At 43.7% G+C, this 20,434-nt stretch overlaps 1 protein-coding gene across 1 annotated transcript; it reads left to right on the top strand.

Annotated features, from left to right (window-relative positions):
* The first annotated feature begins 13,419 nt into the window (after window positions 1-13,419).
* On the top strand, window positions 13,420-19,600 carry LOC136573060 (transcription factor JunD-like). Its single transcript, XM_066574202.1, has one exon. The coding sequence runs from the start codon at window positions 14,359-14,361 to the stop codon at window positions 15,238-15,240; it is 882 nt and encodes a 293-aa protein (XP_066430299.1). The 5' UTR covers window positions 13,420-14,358; the 3' UTR covers window positions 15,241-19,600.
* Window positions 19,601-20,434: the final 834 nt, after the last annotated feature.

Raw genomic sequence — 20,434 nt, forward strand, 5'->3', positions numbered from 1 at the left:
CTCATGCACACGACTGATGGCGCCTTCCGATATGTTTGTGGGCAAGTAAAAATGCAATGACATTCTCTGGGAGAAACCAGGAAGACCCTGCAACCATCTTCTTGATAAACTCTTCCAGACTAAACATCAACCACCCCTCCCCCTGCAGCACTCCACCATGTTTAGCCCAGAATCCTGTCTGAAGGCCTCCCTTGGCAGAGGTATAGGAGATGGCAGGTTACTAGCAGCTCTGATATCCCAGGATCTGCTGTTTGGATGGGATCTAGCTGGACTAGCGCTCACAGTCTGTGCTACCTGGACAACTACTGACTGAGCCATGATTACTGAGAAGGGATTACTTCCAATAATGAGCTTGACCTCTATGCGCATAATTTCAGCTGCTGGTGCCCAACTGCATGCACATCGGGAGTACCTAGCAGCCAAAACAACAAGCAGGACCTGCTGTGTGAGGAACTGGCCCTAATGGAACCTCATCTTACACTGAGGGTAGCCCAGATGACCTACAGTGAATGGGGGACAGCTAGCACTGGGGCTAGGCTGCTCTGAAGGGCGCACTAAATGATGTGGCCTACCTTTCAGAGGCGTTCTGCGAACCTTCCTCGCGAAATCCTCTCTCCTCTACTTCTGCTGTAGACATTCCTCCAGCCAGGATGTGCCTTCTTCAGCATCCCGTGCTGCCATCTGCTTCAAAAAGATCTTCAGTCATGTCCATCAGAAAAGTTAAGCTCTTGGGGCCCAAAAAACACTAAAGGTAGTGATCATACGGTTCGTTATCCTGTCTAGGGGTAAGAGGGAGTCCACTTCCCCATCATCTCTTTTCATTAAGCCAAACCGCGCTTCCTCACCCATGAACACCAAGTGTTTTTTTTAAATTTGTTACCGGAAACATAATTTAACTTTTTAACTATCCTGCAGTCTAAGTCTCCTTCCCAATACAGCCTGAAAACCACAGATGCAGTAATTGCCAGGTAATTGCATAATATGTGGTGAGGTAAAATGAAACTTTTTACTTTTGAAACACTTTTTACATTTTGCACAAGATCGCTATTATCGCCAATAGAGATCTTGTGCCCAGGGACTGCAAATCGCAGCCTCTGATGCCTTCTCCCTTTACTGTGTGCCTGCCATTTTGCCTGGGGAGGGGTCAGTGGTAGGTCTGGTGGGGACATGTAGGCAGGTGAGGTTGGGGTGGGGGACGTCAGGGAATGTTGAATCTCCCATCACCATTCCTTTCAGTGAGGGGTTTGGAACTGTACACTTTTTTTAAACTATTTTTTTACTTTGCACGAGGTCGCTATTATCACAGACAAGCAGAGCAGACAAAAGAATTTAGTCTTCTCATTGACTTCCTCAGCTGGGTTCATCTTCAAACGATAAGCGAAAGACCGCAGGTACGTGTTGAGTCTGTTTTCAGCTTTGTACTGAGGATATTGCTGTACTAGGGAGAAAATATGTTCTTGGTTACGTACACATGGTCTATTCACAGGAGCCCTGATGTTTCTTTGACCTCCGAGGAGGTGGTTTTTATCTTGTTTGTTTTGCCTCTGCTCCTCCTTCAGGGAATCCATGAATCTCCAAAATGATGGATGGCGCAACACCATCAACTTTTGGAATTTGTTCTACTGAATTGTTGGTTCTCTGTGTCCTATTGATGACGAAATGTCCATACCTCGGGTAAGAAACGGGGGCTTTCCGCCCTCTTATGTCCTCAAGCTCAATGCCCTACAATGTAAACACATTCAACATACTCTATAATTTCTTCCAGGTCATCTGAAACACTTTCTGCAATGTAGTCAAATATCTTGAGTACGTTGTCAATCGGCACAAATGGCAAGCTGAACAGCAATAATGCTTCTTGACTTATAGGGCTTCCTACAACTTTAAACTGTTGTAACAGACCCAAAGCAGCCATATGTCTCCAAAGGGTCTGAGAAAAGTGAAATAGACAACACTTTATATTTGCATTAGGAAATATCTCCCGTGCAGCATTCACATTCGCCAGTCCAAAATCCATCATAATCACATTGATACCTGCTTGTTGTGCAATGTTGACAACATGCTGGTATACTGACCGATATGTAGTCTCAGTTTTTGAAGTAACATAGTAACATAGTTCGTTAGGCCGAATGAAGACAATGTCCATCTAGTCCAGCCTGTCTATCCTCCTGTGTTGATCCAGAGGAAGGCAAAAAACCCCAAGAGCAGAAGCCAATTCGCCCTTATGGGGAAAAAATTACTTCCCGACTCCCTAATGGCAATCAGACTGTTCCCTAAATCAACCCCTAATAGTTCCTACCTGCCTGTATACCCGGATTAACAATTAACCTAAGATTAATAACCTATAATATCCTTCTTTTCCAGAAAGACATCAAGTCCGCTTTTAAACTCCTCTATTGATTTTGCTATCACCACTTCCTCCGGCAGAGAGTTCCACAGTCTAACTGCTCTTACAGTAAAGAATCCCTTTCTATGTTGGTGATGAAACCTGCTTCTCTCTAAACGTAGCAGATGCCCTCTTGTTACCGTCATAGTGCTGGGTGTAAACAGATCGCGGGAGAGATCCATGTGTTGTCCCCTCATGTATTTATACATAGTTATTTGATCACCCCTTAGCAGTCTTTTTTTTAGAGTAAATAATCCCAATTTGATAGCCTCTCTGGGTATTCCAGTCCCATCATTCCATGATCAGTTTAGCTGCTCTTCTTTGAACCCCCTCCAGTACTGTAGCATCTTTCCTGAGCACCGGTGACCAGAACTGTGTGCAGTATCCATGTAGGGCCTGACTAGTGCCTTGTATAATGGAAGGATAATGTTCTCATCCCTCGCCCCTATACCTCTTTTAATACACCCCAAGACTTTATTTGCCTTTGCAGCAGCTGACTGGCATTGGTTACTCCAGTTTAGTCTACTATCCACTAGTACCCCCAGGTCCTTTTCCATATGACTTTTCCCTAGCGGTACCCCATTAAGTGTATATTGGTGATATCCGTTTTTGCTGATCTTACATTTTTCAATATTGAACTTCATTTGCCATTTTTCTGCCCAAGCCCCCAGTTTATCTAGGTCCGTTTGTAGCCGTACATTGTCCTCCGTTGCATTAATTATATTGTATAATTTTGTGTCATCTGCAAATATTGATATTTTGCTGTGCAGTCCTTCTATCAGGTCGTTAATAAATATATTGAACAGAATGGGGCCTAATACTGAACCCTGTGGCACCCCACTAGTGACTGTGGTCCAATCAGAGTACGAACCATTTATTACCACCCTCTGCTTTCTATCATTGAGCCAATTCTTTACATAATTACACACGTTTTCACCGAATCCGAGCTGCCTCATTTTGTATATTAGCCTATTATGTGGCACGGTGTCATAGGCTTTAGAGAAGTCCAGATATACGAGATCAATAGATTCTCCCAGGTCCAGCTTAGAGCTTACTTCATCGTAGAAACTGATCAGATTTGTCTGACACGAGCGACCCTTCATGAATCCATGCTGGTGAGGAGTTATTCCCTTGTTCTCCTTGAGGTACTCATCGATGGCGTCTCTCAGAATCCCCTCGAAAAGTTTTCCCGTTATGGAAGTGAGACTTACTGGCCTGTAGTTACCAGGCTCACTTTTGCTCCCCTTTTTGTAAATTGGAACCACGTTGGCAATGCGCCAATCCAATGGTACAACCCCGGTCTTGATAGTGTCTAGAAATATTAGATATAGCGGCCTAGCTATCTCGTCACTTAGTTCCATTAGTATCCTTGGGTGTATTCCATCTGGGCCTGGTGATTTGTTGATTTTAGTCTTCTTTAATCGCTTCCGCACTTCCTCTTGTGTTAGGTATGACATATTTTGTGAGGGGTTCATTTTATTCCCCTGCATCTCGTGTGGCATTTCCTTTTCGTTTGTGAATACACTTGAAAAGAAACTGTTCAATAGATTTGCCTTCCCTCCATCATCTTCAATGATTTCCCCTGCATTATTTGTTAAAGGGCCAGTGCTCTCCCTGCAAATCCTTTTGCTGTTAATATAATTGAAAAATAGCTTCGGGTTGTTTTTGCTCTCTTTGGCGATCAGTCTTTCTGCCTCCTCCTTGGCAATTTTGATCCTATCTTTGCATATTTTGTTTTTTTCCCTGTACGATTTTAGCGCTTCTTCACTGCCTTCCTGCTTTAGTAGTTTGAACGCTTTCTTTTTTTCGCTTATTGCCCCTCTTACAGTCTTGTTGAGCCACATTAGTTTCCTTTTAGTTGAGATTCTTTTATTTTTAAAGGGAATGAACTGCTCACATGAGGTGATTAGGATCCTTTTAAACTTTTCCCATTTGTCCTCTGTACTGATATTTTTGAGGGTGTTGTCCCAATTAATCTTGCCGATAGCAGTTCTAAGCTGATCAAATTTTGCTTTACTAAAGTTTAGTTAATTTGTCGCTCCCTGATAAGGCTTCCTATTGAATGACAGCTGGAAGTTGATTATATTGTGGTCACTATTCCCTAAGTGCCCCTCAACCTGCACCCCCTGTATTTGGTCCGGTTTGTAAGTTAGTACTAGGTCCAGAATGGCCCTGCCTCTTGTTGGTTCCTGCACCAGTTGGTTCAGGTAATTATCTTTAATTACTCTCAAGAACGTATCACCCCTATGAGATTTGCAGGTTTCGTTCTCCCATATTATATCTGGATAATTAAAGTCCCCCATGATAATTACTTCGTTGCAGTTTGACACCTCTTCTATCTGCCTTAATAGTAAGTTTTCAGTTTCTTCTGTTGCTTTTGGTGGTCTATAGAAAACCCCTATCAAGATTTTGTTATTTTTTTCTCCCTTTATTTCTACCCACAGAGATTCCACCTGTTCTTCTCCTACTCCTATATCCTCCCGTAGCCTCGGCTTTAAGTTCGATTTGACGTACAGACATACCCCTACCCCTTTCTGGTTCCTTCGGTCTCTTCTGAAGAGATTGTACCCCTGCAAATGCGCCGCCCAATCACACTTATCATAAAGCCATGTTTCCGTTATTCCGACTATATCATAATTTTCATCGGCCATTCTCGCTTCAAGCTCACCCACTTTACCAATCAGACTTCTTGCATTCGTGGTCATACAAATTATATAGTTTTTTTTGTTTTTTAAATTCATTTTGCTGTTATTCGTACTAATGGCTGATCTAACAGTTCTAACTATACTAACCGCACCCCCTGCTCAACCCCCATTCCCCTTGCTTGGACCCGGTTCACTAGTTACACTGGCTACCCCACTATTTCTCATTTTACCCTCCCCCCAGTCCCTAGTTTAAACACTCCTCCAGCCTTCTAGCCATCTTTTCCCCCAGCACAGCTGCACCCTCCCCATTAAGATGCAGCCTGTCCCTACGGTAGAGCCTGTAGCTGACAGAAAAGTCAGCCCAGTTCTCCAGGAATCCAACTAGGAACCCAAATAGTTAGAGCGTACACCAGAGGTATGACATGCTCTCAAAATATTCCATGCATAGTGAACAACTGAGCAAATTATGAGGGCGCAATTTTAAATGTACCATCCAAGCAGGTGATGTCACTCGTTCCAAATAATCTTAGGTTCTCCATTGTGGCAAAAACAAAAAGACGATCCTCATCCTGTACATTAGAATCATAAAAAAGAAATCTGTCATCATTTGATGTTATTTGATATTCTTCTAGTATCTCAATGCCAATCAAACTTGCAGGAGTACAAGGCTTTGCAGTGTTCTGCCTTCTATTGACTTGCCTCCATAAACTATTCCTCTCTAGCAACATTAGTAACCCTTCATCTTGCTGAACTTGTCCTATAACCATACGTATATCGTGTGATGGTTGACCATGCATAATGTCTTGTGCCCTTCTCTCTAGATTATTTTCAACGTTCCTAACCTCTCCATCCACGCCTAAATCGCGTTGGTGATGATCCTTGCCATCTTTATACACCACGATATTGTCTAAACTAGCAGTTGAGATGCACCTAGCATTGCAACTGTCAAGGTCTTCACATCGCCAATACCATCTGGTCTTATTCTTGTTATAAGAGTGAAAATGATAACAGTAATTTTATAGATAAAGCATTGGTTTACCCCTGTCACTCATAATAATTTCTGCCATATTCAGCACTGCCAAATTTTACCGATAAGATCGCAGTCAGATACGGTCACAAACACCAGGCTGTAAGGATGCTTCTTTTTATCTCTACATTCAAAGTTAAAACTACTTTGTCTTCTGGGACCATGCTAGGCTCTGCTTTGCAAACTGATACAATTCTGCAAAATCTGCTGAAGGCAGGTCTGGTCACCAAAACCCCATCTCATCTGTACAATTTAACTCTTATACCTCTGCATAGCTTGAGCTTATGTAAGGTATTGCAAGTGTAAGGAAATGCAATGCAAAGTACAAACTCTGGTTCTTAGACACTTCAGGTGTTTAAAAAATATGTTTTATGCAACCACACAACAACTTTGCACTGGGTTGTGACAGGAACTCTGGTTCTTGAGGTTTAGCTTGAGGAAGGTCTATTTGACCGAAACGTTGCTACATTATCTGTAATGGGGCAATAAAGCGTTTTGCATTTTTCTACATCCCTGTATGCTGCCAGTTACTGCTGTTTTATCAGGAACTCTGGTTCTGGGATACTACAAGTGTTTATGAGAATTGAATATCGCAGATGCACAGTACATCAGTTACTTAGTAAACTTTGTAACGGCTGGGCCTCTTCATTTAAAATGTCTGTCGATCTGCGTATAATTGATGTCATCACAGGCCTCTCAGCGCTTGCCCTACAGGACCTGTGATGATGTCACCGTCATGTTAAAAATGTTTGAAATTACAACTTTTTTACTACAGTACTACAATATTAGGTCAAGAGGTGGCAACGTCAGAAGTCCTCCTTCGGATTTCAAATAGACTATATGTTTGAGAGGAAAACACACATCTGTTTTCTTAAGTATGGCATAAAGTATCAATGGCGAAATATCAAATGTACTACTGGACGAAAAAAAGCAACTGGATGAAATGTGGATTGGACAAAAAAAAAATTGGACGAAATATTTTGAAACCATCTCACATGGTGAACGCAGTAAAAACAATTTTAAAAACAAATGCAAGAATTGCTATTTTTCTTTTGTTTGCATCCCAGAAAACAAAATAGAATGCAACCAAAAGTCACATGTACCCCAAAATGTACCAATAAAAACTACAACTCTTCCAACAAAAAAACAAGCTATCACAGAACTCCGTTGTTGGAAAAATGGAAATGTTCTGGCTCTTAGAATGGGACAATGCATAGTCAGTTGTTTTTCTTTAAAAATGTGTTTTTATTGTGCAAAAGTAGTAAAAATTTAAAAATAAATCTGTAATTGAACTGATCAGATCAGAAAGTTATGTAAGTTTAACGCAGTAAAATCAAAACCCAAAAACAATGGCAGAATCTCTGAGGGGTTTTCTATATCCCCTCCCACAAATGTAACAAAAGTTCTACAAAACATTATGTAGTCCAGAGTGCGGCCATTAAAAAAAAACAATCCCTCATACAGCTATGCCAACACTGGTAAACGGAGTAGGTTGCATCTGGACTGATTAACTGACAAGCATTCTCTCAAGGCATGACACAGGCATGACTTGATAAGCATTCTATAATGGCAGACCTGGGGCCTTTCAGAAGGCCCTGGCAACCGCACGACAACCCGCGATCTCATTGATCGATGTTACTGACAGTAAGTGTATATAAATATATACTCCTTCTAGGGGAGGGATGTTACTGACAATGAGTGTATGTATATACTCCTTCTAGGGGAGAGATGTTACAGACTATGAGTGTATACATATATATATTTGTTCTAGAGAAGGGATGTTACAGACAATGAGTGTATATATATATACTCCTTCTAGAAAAGGGATATTAGTGACAATGAGTGTGCATATATACTCCTTCTGGTAAAGGGATGTTAGTGACAATGAGTGTGCATATATACTCCTTCTAGGGGAGGGATGTTACAGACCATGAGTGTGTGTGTGTGTGTATGTATGTATATATATATATATATATATATATATATATATTCGTTCTAGAGCAGGGATGTTACTGACAATCAGTGTACATATATATATATATATATATATACTCCTTCTAGGGGAGGGATGTTAGTGACAATGAGTGTGTATATATACTCCTCCTAGGGGAGGGATGTTACAGACTATGAGTGCTGTGTATATATTGTAGGCATTTAAAGGGTGAAGTTGTGGATGGACTATACCTCCCTCCCAGGCTTTTAGTCTGGACAGGGTGGCGCTCCAGTCCACAACTTCACCCTAGTTCTCTGGAAGGGGAGCTGTAGGCCCTGACCTCATTACTGGAGCATAAAAGACTGCAGTTCCAGGAAGTCAGGGCCTGAAAGCCTGAGGAGAGAAACCGCTGAGTACCTGGTGTGGTGCAAACTGCATTTATTGTTTGTTTGGACTTGAGCACCCTGCACGGTGCCTATGCAGTGGTGAAGGACACTGTTTTGGTTGCTGTGCTGAGAAAATAAAGTTTGCCGTGAATTCATCGATTGGTTTGGAGTCCAGTGTGTCGCTGCCGCCCCTCCCCTGGAGGACACTATACCTCTATATAAATATATTCGTTCTAGAGGAGGGATGTTACTGACAATGAGTGTATATATATATACTCCTTCTAGGGGAGGGATGTTACAGACCATGAATGTATATAAATATATATCTATACTCGTTCTAGAGGGATGTTACTGACAATGAGTGTATATATATATGTATACTCTTTCTAGGGGAGGGATGTTACTGGCAATAAGTGTATATTAGGGTGATGACTTTTATAAAACCTCGTTTCCCTGTATCATAATTTGATGAGCTTTCATTAAAGTTAGGTAAAATCTTATTTTCAAGATGATTTGATAAAAAAACCTCACACACAAAATGATTTGAAAATTTTATTTATCGGCTTTTTTGCCCATTTTTTTAAGTCACTGTAAACAGATACAAAATTAAACACAAGCTTTAGAGTCACATTATACAACATTATATAGGGTCATCAAACACCAAAGAAAGTCAATTATTCACAATAATGTCATTGGACAGGATGAATCTCAGTGGGAGATCGTCCTTGTTGTGGCAGGATTCGTGCAAGTCTTGCATAACTTTGATCACACGCTCACAGCACTGATTGCTTCGGGGAATGTTGATTGGAGATTCGTCTGTTTTCCAGTGGGTTTTCAAGCATTTGAGACCTGTTGGGTAGTCATTTAAAGCTACCTGTTGGGTAGTCATTTAAAGCTACCTGTTGGGTAGTCATTCAATGGCCTACATAACATTTCAAGGTGGTTTGTGTGTGACCTTTTTCAATATTTCAAGGGAATAAATGTCATTTTAGTTTAAGAGGCAAATAGTATCAGCTGTATCCCGCTGTGAATCCCTGATAAGACTCATTGTTGTATTTCAGCATGCTAAATAACAACGATGAGCGACGGCCTAACGAAAACTGCGAGATGTCAGTGCAGTTAAACACAACGATTATCTCTCAAAAGATGGCTTTTGAGCGAGTTTTGAGTGATAATTGTTGTGTTTAAATGGGCCTTTAGTGACGATGAGTGTGTACATATGTATACTCTTTCTAGAGGAGGTATGTTACTGACAATGAGTGTATATAAATATGTATGTACATATATATATATATATATATATATATATATATATATATATATACTAGCTGATATACCCGGCTTCGCCTGAGTTAATTTGGACTGGTGTTTATCTGGTGTTCACACGGAAAATCTTATGAAGTCGTGGTTACTTTAGATAAATGCGTTTTATTTGCTGAGAAGATAACTGTCTCATATTGCGGGGTACAGATATGTTATTAGTTACATAACATCGGAATGGTCATGCCAAATTTCACGTTTGTGCAGTACAGATGTGTGTTATTAGTTACATTACATGGGGGGTCACTTACTTTTATACATAGGATTGAATAATCAAGTTCCAACCCTTTAAATTTCCAATATTTAGTACGCAAAGAATGGTCATGGCAAATTTCACATTTTTGCGGTAAAAATTTGTGTAATTATTTGTTGCATCGGGAAGTGAGAGAATTAGATTATGTACATAATATTTGGACGCTAATTCTTTTGCGCTTAGAATTGAATAATAGAGTTTGGATTATTCACTAATTTAACTTTTCCTATTTATGACATAATCAATGCTCGTGCCAAATTTCAAGTTTCTATGACATCGAGAAGTGAGAGAATTAGATTCCGTACGTAAAATTTGGATGCTAATTCTTTTGCGCTAGAATTGAATAATAGAGTTGGGACCTCTTTACTTTTCCTATGTTGGACATAATCTATGATGGTGCCAAATTTCATGTTTCTACGACATCAGGAAGTGAGAGAATTAGATTCCGTAAATAAAATTTGGACGCTAATTCGTTTGCGCTAGAATTGAATAATCGAGTTGGGATCTCTTTACTTTTTCTTTTTGGACATAATCTATGATTGTGCCAAATTTCATGTTTCTACGACATCAGGAAGTTGGAGAATTAGTGGCGAGTCAGTCAGTGAGGGCTTTTGTCTATATATATATAGATAGATAGATATATATATATATATAGATATATGTATGTATACTCTTTCTAGGGGAGGAATCTTGCTGATGATAAGTGTGTATATATATATATATATATATTGTGGCAAGTCGGGGATTACTCGCCTCGGGATTGCTGACCTCTCTTACATAAAAATGGCGCACCACATGTGTAGAAACTCCAGAGACATGGATTTCTTTATCTGGCTCCTGCCAGCCTTTATTTGTCAGCACTGCAATCACAAAAACACAGTTCATATGCACCCCACTTGGGTGTGAGTCCAGGGTTATCGTCCCTGTCAGACTTTGGCCTTTGCTAGGCCACCAGCCTGCAGCACCTCAGCTATGCTCCGCTGGTCCTCTCCCTTGCTTCCTGCACAGCTGCCTCTTGCTACAACTAGGGTATTAACCCTCTCTTTCCCTCTTGTAGGTATTAGAATGTCTGACTATCACACTCTGCAGGTCATTCTGTGTGATGCACCGCTACATACCCCCCCCCCCCCCGCCTTTGATATAGGCCGCAGGCCGTATCACACTATCTTTTGGCCCTCCAGGGTCAAAACTCTAGGCTCGGGGGTCTCTTATTTTTACTGCCTCTTGTAACTTAGAGGGCTGCTCAGCCTCCCTCTGTAGCTCAATTCTCACTTTCTCAATTACTTTCACGATTTTTACTTCCTTTTTAAAATTCTTCATCCAGATTTTTTCTTTTACTTGTCTGAACTGGGCCCGAGACCTCTCTAGTCTCTGAGCCTCCCTTCTAGCAAAACAACTATCTGACTCCATGCATTTCATCTTTGCGCTTGACTTCTGGGCAACCTTTGGAATATATACTCTTTCTAGGGGAGAGATGTTACTGAAAATGTCTGTGTGTGTGTGTATATATATATATATATATATATATATATATATATATATATATACTGCTAGGGGAGGGATGTTACTGACGAGTGTATATATACAAGGGGCTGCTGATAAGTCTTTGTCTTTACCCAGAAAGAAACGAGATAGGAAGATGAAACTTTACATTTATTCCACATACTCTCCACTGATGTCACACTTCTTACATCGGTATTCCAAGTTCTGTAAGCCTTGCAAAAAGAAGGATTTTGGTTGTGCCTCAAACCAGTCATCCGTAGCAGCCATGTCATCAGAAATGGTGTGAAATTTGGTACCCTTGAGGTGTTTCTTCAGGTTTGAAAACAGATGATAGTCAGAGGGAGGTAGATCTGGTGAATAAGGTGGGTCGTCAACCAGCTGGAAGCCTAGCTCCACCAGTTTTGCCGTGGTCGCTTGTGCAGTGTGAGCGGAGGCGTTGTCTTGAAGCAATAAGATTCCTTTGAACACCTTGCCGCGCCTTTTGGCCTTCAGAGGTGCCTTCAATTGGTCCAAAAGTTCAATGTAATACCTTGCATTGATGGTGGAACCATTTTGATGGTAGTCCACTAGCAGCCTGCCCTCCTTATCCCAGAACACAGACGCCATCACCTTAGTGGCTGATTTTTGCTGAGAACCACTGTGCCTCCACTGTTGACTGCTCCTTGGTTTCAGGGTCATACAAATAAATCCAGGTCTCATTCCATAGTGACCAGTCGATCCAGGAAGTTCTTATCAGTCCGGAAACGGTGACAAATGGACCGGGAAGTTTTCACTCGCATGCTTTTCTGATCTGTTGTCAAACATTTGGGGACCCACTTTGCAGAGAGCTCCTACATGTCCAAATGTTCATGGATAATGACACAAATACGTTCACGAGAAATCCCCATGATGTCTGCTATTCCTTCAGCTGAAATTCGCAGATTCTCCAGTATGAGGTTGTGCACAGCATCGACGATCTCCGGAACAACAACCTCTCTCAGTCGTCCAGGACGTTCCTCATCATTGGCGCTGAAGTGGCCCGTTTTAAATTCGGCCACCCAGTACTTAACTGTAGAATATGGAGGGCATTGATCGCCCAATGTCTGCGACATATCACCATGAATATCCTTCGCCGACTTTCCTTGCAGAAACAAGAATGTTATCACTCCTCTGCCCTCATTTGCTGTGAATATCGCCTTAGACTCCGCCATTTTGCTTTCCCGCGTGCCGAGATCACTGCTGCCATAAGCTACAAACACAACATTTTGAAAGGCTTTCATGTGATTCGTTACCATAGAAACAAAAAAAGCCAAAGACTTATCAGCAGCCCCTCGTATATACTCATTCTAGGGGAGGGATGTTACGGATGATGGATGTGTGCACATATATATATATATATATATATATATATACACACACATACACTCTTTCTAAGGGAGGGATGTTAGTGACAATGAGCGTGTGTATATACATACTGCTAGGGGAGGGATATTACAGACTAGGTGTGTATATATATATATACACACACTCCTAGTGGGGGGTTGTTACTGAGGAGTGTATTTTTTAATGTCGTTAGCAACTTCAGACGAGAGGAGTGAACTGCTCGGCGTTTCCTCTCCATTCTGGACAATGTGGCCATGGGACAGAACATGTTGTGCACTCCTACTAAACACAGGTATACAGCCTGCAGGCAGGTGAACCCTCGTTATTAGCAGTAGGGGATCGCCGCCTCCGCCATGACAGCCGCTCCCTGTCCACGTGTCTAAAAATAACCTCTGACGTCAGTCGTGAACTAAGCTCTCCGAGGAAGAGTAGACGTCAACGACACGTGACCGAATGGCGAGCTATGATTGGACGAGCAGCGGCCGATTAGTTAACCAATGACATCAGCCCTAGTGTGCATCACTGTTCGCCGCGTTCCGCCTACAAGCCAAACCTGGGAACGTCTCACGTCATATCTGACCAATCAGAGGGCATCTCAGTGACATAATGTCCATAGAACGTTATATAAGGAAGTGCGGGCGGCGGCGCCGCGGCTTATAGACCGGTGGGAGCGGGACGCGGTGTGTGTTGCTTGGACGGCAGTGAGGGCGAGCGCCGCCATGACGGGCAGTATCCTGACTACAATGTATGGACGCGTCTGAGGAGCGGCGGCAGCCCGAGCCATGGTAAGGGAGCAGGCGCTCTAGACAAAGGCCGCCGCCTCTTAGAAGGGAGCGAGCACTCCAAGAACAAAGAAGCCTGTCCCTGCAGCTCCGTCGGGCGTGAGGACACAAAGTGCGGGGCAGCCTCTACCCTGGGGACACAAAGTGCGGGGCAGCCTCTACCCTGAGGACACAAACTGCGGGGCAGCCTCTACCCTGAGGACACAAACTGCGGGGCAGCCTCTACCCTGGGGACACAAACTGCTTGGCAGCCTCTACCCTGGGGACACAAACTGCTTGGCAGCCTCTACCCTGAGGACTCAAACTGCTTGGCAGCCTCTACCCTGAGGACTCAAACTGCGGGGCAGCCTCTACCCTGAGGACACAAACTGCGGGGCAGCCTCTACCCTGAGGACACAAACTGCGGGGCAGCCTCTACCCTGAGGACACAAACTGCGGGGCAGCCTCTACCCTGGGGACACAAACTGCGGGGCAGCCTCTACCCTGAGGACACAAACTGCGGGGCAGCCTCTACCCTGAGGACACAAACTGCGGGGCAGCCTCTACCCTGAGGACACAAACTGCGGGCAGCCCCGACTTTGACTGCGGGGCAGCGTCTACCATGAGGACATGAACTGCGGGGCAGCCTTTACCCCGAGGATGCGGTCTGCGGGGCAGCGTCTACCCTGAGAGTGCGGCGAGGCCTCTGACTCCTGTGCCTCCTCTCTTGGGGTTCGGATGGGGAGTCGGTAGTCTGCAGTCCTCCCCAGCTGCCCAATGGTATAATGGAAACACCCTTCTACCATGATGATGTGTTGAATCTGCATCCATCTCCAAGCTTCTACACGTCTGCTGCCACCATGATGAAGAAGGACCTCAACCAGCATGTAGCCAACAACCTGAAGGCCCTGCGGGACACTGAAGGCTTGCTGACCGCTCCTGACCTTGGGCTGCTGAAGCTGGCGTCCCCAGAACTGGAGCGGCTCATCATTCAGTCCAATGGCCTAGTGACTACCACTCCGACCAGCAGCCAGTTCATATACCCCAAGGTGGCCAGCGAGGAGCAGGAATTCGCAGAAGGGTTTGTGAAGGCACTGGAGGATCTTCACAAACAGAACCAACTTGGGGTGCCTGGTGCCGTGGACCTCAGCTCCGGACCTGTCGGTGCCAGTCTCCAGCCTACTCCACAAGGTGATGCCCCTGTGTATGCCAATCTCAGTAGTTACTCAAGTGCGTCAATGGGCACCACTGTGAACTACAGCACAGACACTGTGCCGTTCCCACCCCCACCCTCGGGCTTGCCACAGCAGTCTGTTGGACCTCCACCTCGACTTCAGACTCTCAAAGATGAACCTCAAATTGTGCCGGAAGTGGCAACCTTTGGAGATAGCCCACCGTTGTCTCCAATTAATATGGACACACAGGAAAGAATAAAAGCTGAAAGGAAGAGGCTGCGGAACCGGATAGCCGCGTCGAAATGCCGAAAGAGGAAATTGGAAAGAATCTCCAGACTGGAGGAGAAGGTGAAAAGCCTAAAGACTCAGAACACGGAGTTGGCATCTACTGCTAACCTGTTACGGGAGCAGGTGGCCCAGCTGAAGCAGAAGGTCATGAGTCACGTCAACAGCGGCTGCCAACTTCTCCCTCAGCAAGTCCAAGCCTATTAAGCCGATTTTAGAGCCGGTTTTGACTTTTTTTTAATGTTTATATGCCTACTGATAATCTTCATTCCGAAAGAGGATCTCGAATGCCAAAAGTGGACTGTTGAGGGACAATGTCACAGGCCCAACCAAAGACTGGTGGTAGACAGTGAGGGGTGTTGCTTAACGAGGCCTTAGGGTGCATTCACACGGGCGTATGCGGATTGCAGTCTGTCACGGGCCGATAGACGCCGTTGCCTTCTGGCTTTCTGCCTATCGGCAGTTTTCCTACATGGAGAAATACGCGGCGTATTTACACATGTAGAAAAGCACCAGATCCCACTGATTTCATGCGTTAATATGCAGCAAATATGTAAAGGTCTCATGCATATCTCCTGTGTGTTTACGCATGCCCGTTGATTTCAATGGGCACCAAGGTAGGACATGCACATGGCCAACAGTCAAGTGAAAAATGCGCAGCTTTGAAGGAAACCCGTTGAAATCAGCGGCTTGTATGGAGTGCGTCTTCTGCGTGTGTGAACTCGCCCATAGACATTACGGCTGTTTCTTGAGAGCTCGGATGTTTGGTAAAAAGTGTTTACATTGTATAAATGACTGATGTTCTTTGTGCAGGCGCAGTGCCTGGCGGGGGTAGCAGGCCTCGCTCCTCCTGGACTCGGGTCACACCAGGTAAAAGCGCTATTCTTCATACATGTTCTAGACAAACTTGGTGGAAGACTAAAGCCAAGTGCAATTAGTGCCGATTCCATATTTACTGCCTTAAATGTTTACAGCAGGGAGCCGCCGGGCAATCCTCTGCGGAATGTAACCGCTTTCTCTGACGATGGCGTGGTCAGGAAGGGGCCTGGCTGCCGTGCTTGTACATCCTGTAGTAACACAATGTCAATGTAATATTTTATACTTCGTGTTTTAGTTTGATGTGTTCAGTTCAACTTGCTATATTTATGTTCTACTGGCAGCAGTGGGGGGGATTTATGACTGTCTACGAGGAAAACTGTCATAGTTGCCCCTGGCAACCAATCACAGTGCAGCTTTCATTCTGCATTCTGCTCTGGTCAAATGGAAGCTGCATGATGATTGGTTGCTAGGGAATAATAAGGCAGTTTTTCTGTTACGGTATGTTTACATGTAGCAGGAATGCTGCAGATGTTCTGCAGCAGAACATTCCATGACCTATTCCGTAGCCTTTTTGCATCTATTGGTGCGGATTTCGACTGGAGATGAGATCCTAGAATAGAATGGTGGAGTGGAATAGATGCGTGTCCGCAGCTGACATCACCAGATACCGCGCTCCCCTTCACTTACAAAGGTTTTGCGCTTCCATTAGTGGACACCTGGCGGCTTCTACTGAGCAGCACCGCTAGTCAGGTGATGCCACTTCTGTATCATGTGACTAGTGCTGCTGCATTCGCTACAGGCTGCTGGGTGCGCTGATACTACAGAGGTGAGAGGACCGCAGTATCTTTTGATTTTGACTCTGTTTTGGATGCAGATGTGCTGCGGCATTTTGGCAATGTGTAAACGTACCCTTAGTTTTATAAGTCTGCCCCATTTAATGTTTTTAAGCTGTTTTTTTTACCACACATTCCAGTATATCCAATACTTTAGTGTTCTTCTGTACAATAAAAGTATGGTCTGAATGGTAACCTTTGCTTCCTAGAATCGGTTGTTCCTGTTCTTTGGCTTTAAGGTTCCTAATGAGGGTATCTTAATCAGTGGTATGTTCTGCATGAAACATGCATATTAATACAATTACTAAGGGTTTTCACATTGGACATTGGTCCCCTTTCCGCAGGATAGCAGGTAATTGACAGCTGAGGTTTCAGGATGACCAGCAATCTTGAGACGGCAGTGTCCTGCTTATCCGCCGCGCCATTCACTTCTGTAGGACAGCTGGAGATTGATGTGCTCAGTGATCCCTATTCCATAGAAGTGAATGGAGCTGCCTTTAAGCATGCACTCCATGGCTCTATTCACATGGGCACGCCAGGCTAGCTAGGGGTCAGAGCGGTCACACATCCCCTCTCCTGTGCTGATGGGGTAAATGTCTTTAATAGGAAAACCCCTTTTAATGTATCTGTGATAAACGTGTTTTCCTTCCCGGCACGGAGTGTTATTCTGCGGAGTGATTATGTGTTTTGTTAGGAGTGCCTGTAATTATCTCTTACCTCATAAACACCAAACCTATCATTAGACTGAAGCCCAAAATAATAGAATCTCTATCTTCTACTCTGCCCAAAGTAAATGTAAGGGGAGCGGAGCGTTGTGCCAGCCGTGAAGATCCGGGATTAGCTGCTGCTACACATAAAACATGCAGCAACGTGTTGGTGAACGTGCTGAGCGTCCCGTGGATTCAGGAGTTAAGCTTTGTCCTTCTAGTGGAGAGACCTCTGTGTTCGTAAGGCCTGAATCTTGGGGCTCATTCACACAAGAATATTTGCGCCGCATTTTACACATGTGGTTTTTGCACGCATAATACACAGTGAATTAGAAGCCCTTGATTTCAATTGGTTTGTTCTTTGAGTATTGTTTTACATGTATTAGGCAGGGGAGAAGCCCATTGAGATCAGCGGCCATCTTCTTACTTACATAAATACGCAGCAGAGATCTTTAAATGCGACCAACTCTGTTAACAGATTCTTGTCTGTCATTGACTTCTCTAGTTCTCGTAGGATGATAAACTAGACTCTTCAATGTTGTCTAGGAACACTAGGACATATATACTAATGAAAACAGAATTTTTTTGGCGCAGATTGAACCAGAAAACTATCTTGCATGCTTTGCACGACATTTATTATGTGTTTTAGACTCTTGTGGACACTTTTTTTTGCCATGTCCAACAAAGGGGCATAGCATACATGTGTCACCATGTGCCAAGAATTGTGCTACGCCAACTCATAGGTGGTCTTATTCTGCGCCAACTCTATCATCCAGCACGAGCCACTGTGATAAATCTGACATGTCTTAAGACTGTGTACTTTAATTTTCTACTGTCTTAAGGCCCATTTAGACAACGATTATCGCTCAAAAGATATTGCTCAAGTGACTTCTGAGCGATAATCGTTGTCATTTTCAGCCCAAGATGATCGCTCAAGATAAGCAATCACCTTGTGCTGCAGCGGAGGATGCAGAAGACAAGCAGGGTTTCCCTGCTTGTTCCCCGCTTTGAGCGCCCGGCTGTTATACAGCTGAGCACTCTGAGTGAAGGATGCAGGAGACAAGCTTGTTTCCCCCACTTGTCTTCTGCATCCAGCTGTTCCCCTGCTCCAGCGCCATAACAGCCGAGCGCTCTGAGCAGAGGATGCAGGAAACAAGCGGGCTGTCCCCGCTTCTCTTCTGCATCCATATGTTTTCTGCACTGAGCTGTTATACAGCCGGCCGCTCCGAGCGGGGTATGGAGAACACAGCTGTACCGCTCTGCTCTTCATACCCAGCCTGTTATCAAGGAGCCGGATACAGCTGAAACAATGGTATCAGCCGTATCCCGCTGGGAATCCCTGATAAGACTCATCGTTGTCTTTTAGCATGCTGAAAGACAACGATGAGCGACTGCTTAACGAAAACTGCCCGATGTCAGTGCGGTTACACAACGATTATCGCTCAAAAGATGGCTTCTGAGTAAATTTTAACTGATAATTGTTGTCTAAATGGGCCTTTAGACTTTTTTTACCCGGAGCGATTTATTGTTCGCACGAGTAAGCTATGTCCGAGTTCTCCCATGCAGCTTGTTTATACAGGCAGCTAAATCGTTTGTTTGCCAATCAGTCATTCACAGCAGCAGTGAATGAACAACTGAATGGTTGCAGTTTATACGCAACGATGTGTAAACGAGCGAACAATGATTTTTATGCCCGAATAAAGTGAATGATGAACGAGAAGCAAACAAATTCTTGTTCTTTGTCCAATTGCTGGTTGTTTACACTGAACAATTATCCTTCAAATTTGCACAATCCAAGGATTTTTTTGATCAATAATTATTCAGTGTAACTGACAGGATTAGTAAATCTGCCCAAATATCTCCAAATAGCTAATCTTCATCAATTTCCAACCTTATGAAGTGCTTAGAAACCGTTTGCGTTGATTCAGCTGGCAAGTCTAAGCACTCTTTTGACCTATACGTTTGGCCCATAGAGTCCTGCGGTTCTGTATGATCATGGGAAGTTGTGTTACTACTTATGCATCACATCCATTCTAATCTACGAAGATAAAAGCTTTGATTAGGGATGTATCTGATATTACGCAGCTGGCATGAGGCCTACATGAGTCCAATACTGCTTTTCCTCACCTTTTGAAGTAAAATGAACTGTAAGTAATGTAAAAGTTTTTAATTATTTTTTTGCAATTAAAAACATTTTATACAGATCTATTCTTTTGTCACTCTCTTGCATGGGGATGTGCGCCCTTTAAACTTTGTTTTTTTATTTGAATAGTGGGATTACTCCCAAAGAGATTAGTAATCACCATAGAGCAATGGTACATCTGTTCAGGGTACGCTGTTGATGTTGCCAATATTTATCTTCTACAGCACCTATCAGTGGACAATCCTACTCAAAATACCCGCACTTTCAGTTTGACATAACATAGAAACATGTCAAAAGTATTGAACGGTGGGGGTCCCGCTGCTGAGACCACCGCTGATCTCTAGAATGGGGGAGCTGCGAGCGCTCTGCTGCATCGGCTATGTTTGCTCGTTTTTGTATGCTTCCGTCAGCTGAAGACAGCCTCACAGAGGTGTATGGAAACTTCCTTTACATCAGTGTTTCTCAAATCCAGTACTCAGCGCCCCCAACAGGTCATGTTTTCAGGATATCCTATAGTAAGAACACCTGTGGCAATGTCTGGGCCATCGACAATAATTGCATCACCTGTGCAATACTGAGGAAATCCTGAAAACATGACCTGTTGGGGTCCCTGAGGACTGGAGAAACACGGCTATGGATCTATGTGAAGCAATCTTCAGCTGCCAGAAGCAGCCGAAAATGAGCAAACCTAGCCGAGGAGTGAGTGCTGCAGCCCCCCTCATTCTAACGATCAGTAAGGGTCTCAGCAGCGGGACCCCCACTGATCATTACTTTTGACATGTTTCTCTGATGTCAAAAGATTTTTGAAAGTGCAGGGACTCTTAAATACAGGAGTGTGAAAACCTATTGATTTTTGCAGAGTGATTTATTTTCAACAGCTCGAAGCATTCCAACTCGAA

Source organism: Eleutherodactylus coqui, chromosome 7 (genome assembly GCF_035609145.1).
Source record: "Eleutherodactylus coqui strain aEleCoq1 chromosome 7, aEleCoq1.hap1, whole genome shotgun sequence".
In the NCBI taxonomy this organism is placed as follows: Eukaryota; Metazoa; Chordata; class Amphibia; order Anura; family Eleutherodactylidae; genus Eleutherodactylus; species Eleutherodactylus coqui.